Raw genomic sequence first — 13,640 nt, 5'->3', positions numbered from 1 at the left:
TTGCTGAAATATTAAAGACCATTTCATAAAAGCTGCAAAACTGTATCTTTAACCTTAATATATAGAGACTGATGCAAACATAGGAAAATTCCAGTCTATTAGTTACATTTAACAGAAATAACATTCCTCCAAATTACAGTGTTCTGGAAATACAAAGTAATTTACTTTTTTTTATTATTAATAACATTCCTCCAAATTACAGTGTTCTGGAAATACAAAGTAATTTACTTTTATTTTTATTATTATTTCCAAATGTTAAGTTACTGGGACAACTTATAAGGAAAATAGGCTTATATAGGAAACTTTAAATAGACTTGCTTTTCAGTGGCAGAAGCAAAATGTCTATGTTAGCAGTCGTCTTCCAGAATCCTTTTAAATATGTAAGACAGAGACAGCTTTACTAGCAAGACTACAGGAAAATATACAGAAGCAAATAAAATCATTTGCTTGGGAGTGCATCTATTGATCAAGCAAATTATGACAACTCTATTTCCAAGTCCCCTAAAGAAAATTTTACATCTCATGATCATTCCAAGGAACAGTAATTTCTTCCGTAAGCTTATGTTGCATTTGAATTGGTGAGAGCCCATTTGCCTCAATATGCTTTAAAATGTCCCATGTTGCTGTATGTTTAAATTTGTTTCCTAGTTTCAACCAACATTTGGACAGAAATGAGATATGAAATACTTCTACTTTCATTAACATCAAAAAGACATTTGAAGAAGATCAAAAAGTGCCAAATAGTCCTTTCAGAAAGTGGATTAAAACACTGCAATGATAATACAAGTATAGTATTATCAGTTTTCTATGTACACCAAAACACTGCTTGCTGTTTAATGATATCGATATGTTCACCTATCACTCCCAGCAAATCTTAGTGCAAACATAATATGTGGACTTTGTAAACCCCAAGACAATTTACGCAGCAACAAGGTTATATAAATCACAGAACTGTTTGAGATTTTCAGTACACAAGAATGAATGCTTTCTGAAATCTGTCTTACCTTTTGCAGTAATGTGTCACTGTAGTCAAAGATATTGTTTCCTATATAAATCATCTAATTCAGAATCAAATGTAACTGTTCAACAGTTCTGTACAAACTTTAGTGGAGGAAGTCCATTCATTAGAGCAGCTTGGCAAAGAGATCTGGGGTTTCAGTAACATTAGATGTTAGACTGCTTGCATGGCTTTTAAAAAGAAATAAATCTATTAAGGGAGAACTGCTGATATAATAATTCTTTTGCAAAGCACACAACCACAAAGGGCAAACCTGCCACAATCTGCTTTCCTACACTGGTATCTATGCATATCTTTATGATTTGACAAGGATTTGTGTGACAATCAAAGCATCACAGTTAAAGAAAACTGGTTTAATAAAACAACTGCTGCTTAACCAAGACTTTTTTTTTTTTAAATTATAAAACCAATATTATAATTTTTCCTTTATTCCTAAACATTCCACATGAAAGGTGTTTGTATCAACACTGAGATGTCACTCACGCAGGGTGGCATCTTCCTCTTCCCTATCTGGATTAAACCTATTGAAACGTATGCTGCAATCAGACTCGGATTCAGCATTCTCAAATTCAGCTGCAACAGGGACGGCAGCGGGTCGAAGAGCCCGAGCTTCAGGCTGGCAGTTTGGCTGCACTTGAGGGCGGGTACTTTGGGAAACGGGACTGGACTTCGGTTTCGGCTGAGCTGGTAAGATGGGGCTGGCGAATCCCAAGTTGCTCAGAGCATCCAGGGTACCATCAGGGTCGATCATAGCATTAATTGCTAAGCAATCAAGAAAAGATGAAAGGGATAGGGAAGAAACCATAAAAAATACGATTTTCTGTTACCACAAAAAACATGAAAATCCCGTTCTAACACTTTTATTTTTATAATCACAGACATGAGCTTTTATGTGTGTTGCCCACTACAAAGGGGTGGTGTATCCACCATATATGTAGCTGACATATTTAAAAGCATTTACATATATCAAAACTTTAGATGAAATGAAACTGCACAAACTAAAGACTGCCTGATGTGTGGACAGGAAAGAGAGATGACAAACTGTCTATGATTAGCTTATAGGGACTGAAAGATGGGCTTTTTAGTCATGTTTAAGGGGCTTTTACTCTAATATTACCATTCTATTATGCTTCATTCAACAGCCCCCCCCCCGCCAAATATCCATAGCTGCTAATTCCATGATTGAATGAAATTTGTACAAAAGAGCAATCATTTATCCTTTTTAATGCGTAACGATGGACTTATTGTCCCTCTTCCTCCACATAGTGAGGGCAAACTGAAGCACCTAGTACAGTTTCATTTTACTGTACCATTAACACGTTGTCACATTTAACAGAACTTCTCTCTTTTTTATTTCCCAAACTGTGTTACATCTATTCGAACACTACTGCGTACACAAGGAAATTATTTAGCCTCTTTCTCTGGGCCTTATTTCTTTGTTATGTTCTCTAAACACAATATAATTTGTAATAAATTAACGTTTTTTAATTATTGCTGAGTATGAAACAAATACCAATTTGTTTATAAAGGTGGCTAATGATTCCTCCTGAAACATTCTTTTTTAAAACATGTTTTATTGTAACATTAAATCTGAGTACTAAAAATAACAAATATAGGCAATTTACAACAAATACGGTAGCGATTATATATAAGCATGGACCACTAATCCATTTGATCACTCCAATTTACGCAATCAACTAAGTATAAACAGTACACAAATAAAATTGCAACTTCTTCTTAAAAAATACTCAGTTTTTAGGTTGATTTTGATAAATGGGATATATGTCTAAATAGCAGACTTTGTAAGCACAACATACTTCTTTCCATTTTACACACAGGTAAGTCTTTGCACGTGAAAAGCAAAGTAACTTTTCTATTTTGTAGTCTGTGGACTCCACAGTTACAAAGAGTGGATTCAGCAGTGTGAAGGGAAGATGTCAAGAGCTAATCCTAAATTTTCATTTTATTGTATCAGATGAAGTTGGGGTTTTTTGAGATTTCCTATAGATTATGGTCCCAGTGCATTCTTTATACTGAATTGTGCTACACATGAGGGTATTACTGATGTGCAAAGGCTATTTTATAAAGCCTAATCTCAGGATTCAATATTTAAAGCCTAATCTACGCTTCAATATTTACCCACAAAAATATCTCTATTAAGAATGTTTCACAGATAATTCCTTTAGGATTCTCTGGACTATTTCATTTTTAGTTGAGCCTTTTCTCAGCCATATAAAAAGATATCATCACTCTCCTGTTTTAAAATAATTCAGTGATGTTTCTTTACCAAATGTGCCAGCAATTAAATATCTCTATTAAGAATGTTTCACAGATAATTCCTTTAGGATTCTCTGGACTATTTCATTTTTAGTTGAGCCTTTTCTGCCCCATATAAAAAGATATCATCACTCTCCTGTTTTAAAATAATTCAGTGATGTTTCTTTACCATGTGCCAGCGCAATTATATGATACTAATGTACATAACTGATACTGTGAATATATTTGAATAAAATGTGATAACTTTGTTTCATGATATGTGAATATATTTGTATAAAATGTGATAACTTTGTTTCATGATATACATATATATAGATATATATTAAAAAAAATTTAAAGCAAGCAACAACGAAAGAGAAAAGTGAAAAAAGATTTGTACCTTGCAGCTGTTTCTCAACTCGTTTCAGTTCCTGTAAGATCGATGATATTTCCTAGGAAAGAAACAAATGTGTTTCATTAAGGAAAAAGAGACTCAAACTACCTATCAGCAGTAAACAATCCCCCTCCCCAGCCTTTGCAATATGCTATTTGTTGTCCCTCCTGGTATGCCAGGTTGTCCCTCCTGGTATCAAGAACACCCTTGCTGGTGGTGGCCCAGCCATGTCCACCATGGGTCCTGGGTGGCAGTGCTTGAGGCTGGACAGCTGTGGCCCACTCAGAAATCAAGAGCTCCTCCACACTGGCTGATCACTAGGGTCAACAAAACCTCACTCTGTCCCTTGCTCATCTGCCTGCGCTACTTCTTCTCAAGCACAGACTTATAGACACCACGGTTCTGTCGAAATGGGGCAAAGTAACAGCAAACCTTTAAAGGAAAGTTACAGTATAAACCCAGTATTAATGGAATAGGGTGATTTACAACCTTGTTCAGATATAAGTCAGAATAGTAAGATGACTGCATCGGGATTTTGTCTGCAACCATTGGGCCCTGTGCCCATGAGATCCTGTACAGCACACCAATGTTGGGTCCCCAGCACTCGTTTGCCTTACAGATTTTTCTCCTCTGTGCTGCACTACTTGCTAACACAGATGTAGCAACAGCAACGCACTCAGAAACACAACAATCATTAAACGTACCACATCTTAAATGATAAATATGTAAATCCTACAATTGAAGGATCCTACACTGAAGAATACCGTTAATCCAACTGCTGAGGAGAGCTATCAGTGGTCTTCAAAAGCTGAAAATTTTCAAAGGCACTGGTTTCCAAAACCCTTTTAACCCGTTTCAGAAACCCATTCAGTATTAAGTAATGTGATTTTTGTGGGTGGCAGAGAGATTGATTACCTTGGATTTTACAAAGTCATTATCTTTAAGCAGATTCCACATCTGAGCTGGACATAAATGTACCAAGGACAAAACAAACATCCATTACGATTGTCCTCTGTTAACTTTTAATAACATTCTGTGGTAAAAATAAGCACTGCATTTGAACAATATATTGCTCTGAAAACTGAGCAGAAACTTGAAAATCCGTGCATAGACAAAAAAAGCCCCATACACTTTCAAACAATGTGAGATGCTTTAATGCATTGAAAGAAAATTTTGTAAAATGCTGAACTTAGGAATAAATATACAACTAAACTTTTTCTTTTTTAATGAATGCCTTAAAACCCCATATTCATGGCATTTAGAATATAAAACACTAAACTCTGATCTTATTCTGGAAATGGATAGGATAAGAGAAACTCCTTCTATCATCATACTTCTAAAATTAGAAACTTCCATGAGTAACTTCCTTAATTTAAACTTTAAAAAAAAAACCCAAAACTGTCAGTGTATCTAATAAACTATAACACTGAGTTACTAATGATTGCTTTTAAAAAATATACCATTCTGCAGAAATTACAGGCCAAGTTTTTAATACTTCCAGGAAAAATCAATCTGGATGAGTTTAATACTCATGGTGAGCTAACAGAGAAGTGCTAGCCAGTTCAATGTCAGAAGAAATGTGTTCACATTTTGCTTCTGAGCAGCCCAGCACAAAGTATGTGAGAAGGAGTTTACTCTCCCAACTTTCCCTCAGAAAAGAAAACTGCCTCTGTAAGCTGACATTCTTAACAGCACGGTACTCCAGACGGGATAATGTAGCTAGACTCTCCGCCTGCTCTCACATGCAGAGATGTTTTTAAAACCCTACGCTCTGTGTCTAGAAGCAGAGAAGAGTACTAGGAAACAACATGTGTGCTCCGTTCCCTCACACTGTCACACAGTCTGGTTATGAAATGGCCCTAACTAGGCAGGGGTAGAAGAATACATGAATCAACTAGAATTGTAGTTAGTACCCTATGGTTATCACTTCCACACAAAATCAACGTGATTATTTTTCATTGAAGAATGCTTTTATTGCAATGTGTCTACAGATTATTTTCATTCACATATAGCAAAATATTTCTCTAAATATTAATAATTGGTAGTAATAGTATTAAGTATTATATTAATATTAAGTATTAATAATCAGTAGGCAAAGTAGTCTTTAGACTGTAAAACAAGTTCATTCGAAAGCAATCCAACATTCAAACTAGTGGCCTTGTGTTAAACAAAAGTACTGATGGTCTAAAAAGTCTGAACCCCTTTTATTGCATTCTTTATCTGAGATTTTCCCCTGAACAATTTCTTAAGACTGTTTCTTTATAAGATAGTAAGTCTTAGTAATTATTAAAGAAGACTAGGTTTATTCTTGAAATATAGAGTTTCTAAATAAAACCTTTTAAAGATTTTTGCCTTTATATAATTGAAAATAACACATTCCTCTACTGATTATTTACAAATTAGGTAAGAGGCTCATTCAGTCCCAGAAAAGGTAACTATTCATACCATGCTTGATGTTTTCACAATAGGAACTTCACTTTCAGCTCGCAACTTATTTTCAATTTCTTCCCAGTTTCTATCTGTGTCCTTAAATAATATTCTAGAAGAAAGAAATTAAAGAACAGTATGTTTAAAACAGACAAAAATAAACAAACTAAAACTGAAAGATTAGATACACGATACAAGAAAGCAGCATAGGGAGCACTGAATAAAACTAAAATCTGAAATAAAAACTGACAGAATCCAACCATACGGTTTAAATTTTCAGGGAAGCATACAGAGTTTCAGCAATATCATTATTATTGACATTAAAAAAGCAGTTCTGTAGCTAAATACTTGCTTATGGTGTTGAAAAGGCACAGCTGATTCTTTCCTCCAGCACTGAGACGTTTTTTAAAAATCCAACTATTTTATAGTAGTCAGAGAATTTCCTATTAACACTGCATTTTACAACAATTGCAAAAAGAAGAGAAAGATTAACAATGGTAAATGCTACTCTTTTATATTTGTATTTTATATTAATTTAGTGAAAAATAGAACACTTCAGAAAATTAAAAGAAAAATGCATTTCATAGAAGTTTGCATTGAAACGTCTCAACACACAATTTACATTACTAATCATGTATATAAATCTTGTATATACAAGTATCACTTGTATTACATGTTTAAAGAAGTCACTTTATTATTTGTAAAACCCCAAAGCATACTGTGAGATTCCTCATTTTTGATGTTTTGCTTCCCTGCTGTGATAAATATTTTTTGTTTTCATTGTCATATCATAAACATCATTTAAACTGTCTACATTTGCACAACTGGAAAACAAACAAACAAACAAAGATGTGTGGATACTTAAGGTCTGGGTATTCTTTTTTTTTTTTTTTTTAAGTGACACCATGATGACATAGAGGATTCCAAATCTGCTTCTTCTCTAATTGGTATTTCAGAGTTAAAAGTACAAAAATAGCTGCAGTAAAACTGCTAAGCAAACAAACCAATTTAAAATCATGACCGAAAAGTACATTTTAAAGACGTTATTGGTGTAGGTAGGTCTCTGAGGAAATAATATTTAAGGTGGAAATGAATGATACCTTGCATCTCATAAAGACTAAGAATTTGAAAGAAAGCTGAGAGACTTAGTACTGCATTTCTGTTAATGTTTCTTCAGTTATTTATACCCTATGGAAAATCCCACTCTCTATTAATATCCTGTCAAGAAAGTCTAGCTTTTCAAAACATGTACCCTGTATTATCAGTACACAGATGTCCATAGAGAGCCCATCCAAAAGCTGCTTTAATTCTTCTCTGCCTTTGAGGTCTTCACTAGCTGCTGCTTCAGAATATGTTTTTGTCAGATCTTTCACTGAGAAGTTCTATTCTCATGACAGAATGTCATGGGATCAAGGCAAATGACCACTTCTGCAAGTGACTTCAGTGTATTAATGTACAAAGCATACAAAGAGTAAACATTAATACATCTTGGGGAAGGAAAAAATAAATTAAAAGTAATCAAAGCTACAGTGAAGAAAACATGAAACACTTTATGGCCTCAAGTAGTGCCATCATCTTGTAACAAAAGTTGATCATCAGACATCTGACAAGATTGCTTTTATGTTCTGGAACAGAGTGCAAAAGCTTGCAAAACCACAACTGCAAACCTGGATACCAGAAAGTTGAATTACAATGGAAAATTTAGGACTTGCCTTACACTGATGAGTTTAAATAAATAAAAAGCAGAGCCAATTAAATCCTTTATAGGATCTTACACTAAAAACAGGAAACTCCTGGAAATATTTTGATTCAGTATACAGAGACTCTTACACAGCTATACTTTCCGTCCTTTAATAGCATTTATATCACTCTGGAAATCAGCAGGAATATAGAAATTAAGGCTTTAGTGAGCAGTAAACAGCAATAGTAGGAAAAATATAGAAGTTATTGTGACACTGCTTGGTTTTTTTCATTTACTTTCTTGCTCATGTTATATTAAAATACTTCTATCTTTATGTATGTGATTAATGCTTTTGCTTGTGTATGTGGTGTTTTCAGTCTTATTCTCTTTTAGAAATATTGTTCTTACTTCTCTTTTACAATTTGAAAGCTTTCCATTTCATAGGTCATTTTATTAAAAAAAAAAAGAGGAAAAAAATGAAAACAGTAATTGAAAAAATATTATTATTATTTCCACTATAAAGTGGACAGGGCAATTTGGTTTTGCTATAATATTAGGAAGCCTATTTCCTTTTTACAACATTTTTTTCAATTCTTCATTTAGCACATTTTAACCTCCTGGGGGTCTTCATCTCTGTCTCCTTTGCTCTTCCTCCTTCTAACCATACTTTTTATATTAAAAGAATGTATTTATAAATGCCTGCTGCCTTCTGCTCCTGCCTTTCCCAGTCCTACTTTCTGGGGCAAATCTGGTTGTGCTCAGTCCCCATTTTTCTTTCGTTGCACTTTGCAGGATGCAAAGCAAAGTGCAGAGACCAACAAGCAGTACCTGCACTGATCTGAATGCTTTGCCTAGATTTTGCCTGACTGAAGAGGTACTTTCCTGCTACAAAGCAAGCCAATAACACTGCATTCACATTGTAGAGCACTGATAAAACCACGTAGGTCTTCTCACTGCAAAACCTACTTACCTCTTCCCTCCACAATCTCTGAAAATTCCTGCAAACTCATTATAACGTATAAAAGACAGAAAAGCAAACAAACTGCATATCTGCTTCCTGAGAAGCCACCACAATAATCCATTAGCAAAGAATGGGTTATAGGATACATGGCAAGAATGCTGCAGAATTTTTAAATATAATGTAGTTTTGTGTACACCAGTAGATAAGAACCTAACTGATTATACAAAGTAATGAATAAAAATAAATTATAAAAAAAATAACTTAGCAATACCCAAGTTATGACCTTATCCTGAAGAAAATTACAAATATATAGAGGATTTGGTGAAAGAAACGAACCAGGCACTTGAATCTGGTTCAATCTGAACACCACACTAGGACTTGGGGAAAAAACCCCAGTTTGGCCAGCACTGGGAGAAGCTGGCCAAGGAATACAGCATCAAAAGCTTCTCTCAATCCTATTTCTTAATATAAGGTAGGAACGATGACAGAACTCAGTGGAACTTGGAACGCTATCTATAAACCAGAAAACAGAAATGGCAGCTCTAATGAAGTGGGGAAGAAACTAGTCAAGCAAAAAGATATCTATTTCCTTTTATCCTCATATTAACTTATTTTCATGACTGATTTCAGCTCATTTTAATTTCCGATAGACCTGCTTCTCAAGAACCACTGAAAATATTTATGTTCTTAATACTTTAGTCAAAGTGAAACTGGTCTTTTTGTAAAGCTAGCTATTGCAACTAAAACAGAACAGAAAGAAGAGCGTTCACATTCACAGGAAGCACGTCTTTCTCCATTTGGACCCAGATAGGAAGGATGCAATTTTTTTAGTATGTATGATGCAATTTGTAAGGACCGTAATTGCCCTATACCATCTGTGCTCTCAGGAGAGAGGTTTACATTGGTGAACACGAAGATTTGAGAGAGGACTTTTAAAACACAGAGAGACTTACTGGCTTACTCTTATTGCTGCCTCTATAAATTTCTCCTCTCCTTTCAGGTTCAAGTACTTTGGAAAAATACACAACTGCTAGCTTGACAAATCCTGATTGATTCTCATTGTATGTGTTCTGGGCAGAAATTTTAACTGGCTTAACTCCAGTAAAAGGAATAGAAGCACACCAGTTGGTTGAACTCCTGTACATCAAAACAAAGCTAAGGTAAAATCTGCAATAGGTCCTAGCTGCCTTATATGCTCTCTAAAAACAATTCTAAAACTATTGTTGTTTTTCTGATTAAAAAGAAATTATTGTTGATTTTCTGATACTAATGACATTATGAGTAACATCATATTATTCAAATCCATTCTGAGTAGCAGGAAATGGAAGTTTTGATCACAGCTCTGGGGAATATGCTAATTAATTGCTTATTAATTAAAGCTTCTCCACTGTATTTTTATAGAAATATGCAATGCCACTCTCCTTAAATGTATATAAAATGTTTATAGGTATGCCTATATTTATAATATCAAACATGATCACATCATTATTACATTCAGTACAATGTAGCTGACTTACCTTTTAAGCTCAGAAAATTAATCAGAAAAGTGTAAGACTTGATTTGTTACCTGCTTTTCTCAGAATGAATTTGCATATGTAAATTTAACTCACTGTACTGAACTCAGTTTTTTATGATAAGTAAACTACAGCTGTGCTAGCAACATATTTACAGATCAGAAACTGCCAACCATCAAGAAAAATCAGCATGATGAAAAAAGTAAAGTATCTAATATCTACTGCTTCTGAGGAACTTAAGATACATATCATCCTAGAGGCCTACCACAAATAAGTCAGTCAATAAGCAAGATTCTTGTTCCAATGATGCAGCTTTAAAAGGAAAAAAAAAAATATATTGGTAAGCGGAGTTCCTTATGGATGTCACTGTATTTTCCCAGAGAATTATAAGCAGAACAAAACTTAATGTAATATTTTGTTTCTATTTCCTAATTTCAAATGCCTTTTAAAATGACTTTCAAAGAATGGTCAGCTTATGTACCTTCTTGCATGTATTTATTTGCTCTTTTTTTTGAGATCAGCTATTAAAGTAAATGATAGCATGCACTCAGAGGTTGGTTAAACTTGAAGAAGTTGTGAGCTTTTGCATAATTTGTAATAAATTCTGCATTATGCAGTTGAACTCTGTTATTGGCACAGCTTTTGAGAGTAACCATATTGTACACCTGCATTTCACAAACTCATTTGTATCTTAAAATTACATAGTAAAAGACATTTACGTCTTTTGTTCAAGGATATTCAAATAAATAGTATGATACATAAAAGACGGTATCTGGGGAAACTAAAGAGGGAAAGGCAGCAAATGGCATATTTCCAATATTATAATCCTGCGGCCCCAAAATGGTGAGTTGGAAAAAGAGAAATGAGATGAATATCAGCCTAGAAACATGTTCCAAGATAGTGAAAATAAGGTACTCACAAATGTTACCTGTAACCACCAGTAAAAACAACACACACAAAACCTTAGAACAGAAATAATAAGAATGGGCTGCAGGCTGTTAAAGACTTGTTTCTTCACTCAGTGATACTCTTCCTACTAGAAATGGCAGATAACCTACAGTTTTTACCAATTTATACAGATTTTTTTTTTCTCTTGATTTCTATGGTCAAGTCTTTTTTGGTACTCCCATGAGAAGATAACCTTCAGATATGTTATTATTTTGCTGCTTTTACTAGTTACATCACCCTATAGTGAAATAAATTTGTGACTTGATGATTAATCTGTCACACATCTAAGATTTCAATATCTGACACTTCCTAGACAAACTGATCAATTACAATATTTTCTCACATTCAGAAAATTATACATGAAGTTCAGCCAAATGACTTTCTTATTTTTAATGTACTCTATTTTGAAATTATTAACTGCACAAAGACATGAAGAAGGACATGTGAATTATACAATCCTGAACTTTGTATTTAGAATTTTCATTTATTCTTGTCAAACAAAGTGGTCACCAAATGGTTGTACAGTCACTCATTCAAGTCAAATGGAGCTGTTGGTAGAGCAACATGTTACCATTTTTGACATGTCTATACTTCCTGTTAGCTACGAAGACATTTTATGCAGGAATCTAACGATCTAAGCAGGAATTTTCAATTAAAAATAAGAGATGGTTACTCAATAGTGACCACATTGTCTCCAAGAGCAAGTTCTTTTTCAGAAGGATTTACTGAAACTGCTCTCCTCTGTACCATTTGTTTTTCTTCCTGAAATGGGTGATCCCTACAACAACTTGGCAAACGTACAGGGCCCGGTTTTACAGTTCAGCAACTTCTTAACCTTATCTTTTAAGGAAGGGAGTTTTACAAGACTTGCATAGAGGTCATGTAGATTTTGCACAGCATTTGCATGTGTTGGAACAGCTCCTCTGCTGGAATTATGATGGGTATTGTTCTGTCCAAGTAAACTTTGCTGATACTTATCTTCATAGAATGTGAACTACGCACCAGCAACAATGGAAAAATTATCCATCCCAAATCTTTCTGAATGCTAAAAAGGCCATAGGTAACATTGCTTTTTAAAACACAAGTTGCTACTAAATACATTTCCTCTATCTGTATTATACATATCTCTCCTGCCAGTATGAATGGTGATGAGAGCCAAACATTTTCAGTAATAACAATAATTTTTAAAAACCCACCTGATTTTGCCAGCTGTTTTGTCTATGGATTGTCTTATCTTGCGAGAAAATTGGAAGACTGAAGACAACAGCAAACTGTCCCCCATAACCTGCAATAAGTTTTCAATAAAAAAAGATATTATTAGTTTAATGGGAATTAAATACAAACAATTCCATATATTTTGAAATATTTTTGTAACTTGAAAAAAATCATACTTGTGTTCTAATTAGTATCATATACAAACAATCATATTTGAAAATTTTGCAAATTAAATAATACACAAATATTTGTTTCCAGTATTAATGCCACCTGCTACAGGTAGGAAGGAAAGGATAGTGTCTAGAATATTAAGTGGGGAGACAACTGTAAAAGCTTAAAATAGACACATTACTAGACAGAATCCTGTTGTGAACTCACTTCATCTCGGCTCCAAGTCCTTCTCCGGGTAATTGTTGGGGGATCGAGGGCATCTGTTAGCTGAGGTCTAGCATCATTAGGCCGACCATTCCCCTCTGGTGGTTTGGCATGCACTAGTGGAGGGATTTTTCTAAAATTGAGACTTTCATCAAATACTCGGTCAACCAACTGGGGGGGTAAAAGAAAAATCCAGTTTATGAAACCTACTGGATACATGCAAGGTCAGATTAATATTTTTTTCCCTTCTGAAACAGTTTACAAGAAACCTATCAAATAAAAATAATTCTGTTGTCTTGCATAGTATAAAATAATGCATCTCTGATGTAACAATACCTTGTAAAAATGAAGGTCTTTTTTTCAAATACTAGACATACACAGCAAAATTAGACTACCCCACAGAAATTTTGCTTATGGGCAAGTAACATAATAGTTACCTATAAACTGGTATTGAATAATTTATTCCTTCGATCAATGGAATATATCTATGGAATTAAGTACAATACTATCAAATTTAGGTTTTTTTCCAGATTAGTCATAGTGTTACAGAAACACCTATACCTACTTAAGGGAGATACTGCCACCTGCAGTAGTATGTACACACTGTACAGTACTTTTTAAAGAAGAAAATAATTATTTAGTAATATAAAAATCAGAGTGATCTAACTGGATCTGAGAAAATGAGCACTTTACTTCCTTAAAGTTTAGCCATAAGTCCACAAGAATTAAAACCAAAATCTATGTGAGTGCTGTTACAATTTTTCGGAGTACACAACTCACAGATTTCTTATCACTGTTTATATCTTTTTTTCCACAGAAAAAGACAGTATTATACTAAACAGAGTAAACTA

The 13,640-nt window shown here is 34.1% G+C and overlaps 1 protein-coding gene across 7 annotated transcripts in view; it reads right to left on the bottom strand.

The window, feature by feature from the left end:
* Positions 1–1,414: 1,414 nt before the first annotated feature.
* The window catches only part of CEP170 (centrosomal protein 170), an 84,331-nt gene continuing 72,105 nt past the window's right edge, over positions 1,415–13,640 (bottom strand). For all 7 annotated transcript variants that reach the window (XM_009276106.2, XM_009276116.2, XM_009276124.2 and 4 more), the window contains 5 exons: positions 12,793–12,960; positions 12,396–12,484; positions 6,114–6,207; positions 3,675–3,726; positions 1,415–1,780 (listed from right to left, as the gene is read on the bottom strand). In XM_009276106.2, the coding sequence (XP_009274381.1) occupies positions 1,494–1,780; positions 3,675–3,726; positions 6,114–6,207; positions 12,396–12,484; positions 12,793–12,960 (690 nt within the window). In that variant the 3' untranslated portion in view covers positions 1,415–1,493. The remainder of the gene's footprint in view (positions 1,781–3,674; positions 3,727–6,113; positions 6,208–12,395; positions 12,485–12,792; positions 12,961–13,640) is intronic.

This window comes from Aptenodytes forsteri, unplaced genomic scaffold (assembly GCF_000699145.1).
Source record: "Aptenodytes forsteri isolate BGI_AS27 unplaced genomic scaffold, ASM69914v1 Scaffold10, whole genome shotgun sequence".
Lineage (NCBI taxonomy): Eukaryota > Metazoa > Chordata > Aves > Sphenisciformes > Spheniscidae > Aptenodytes > Aptenodytes forsteri.
Note: the sequence above shows the minus strand (reverse complement) of the source record. Positions and strands in the feature narration are given on the sequence as shown.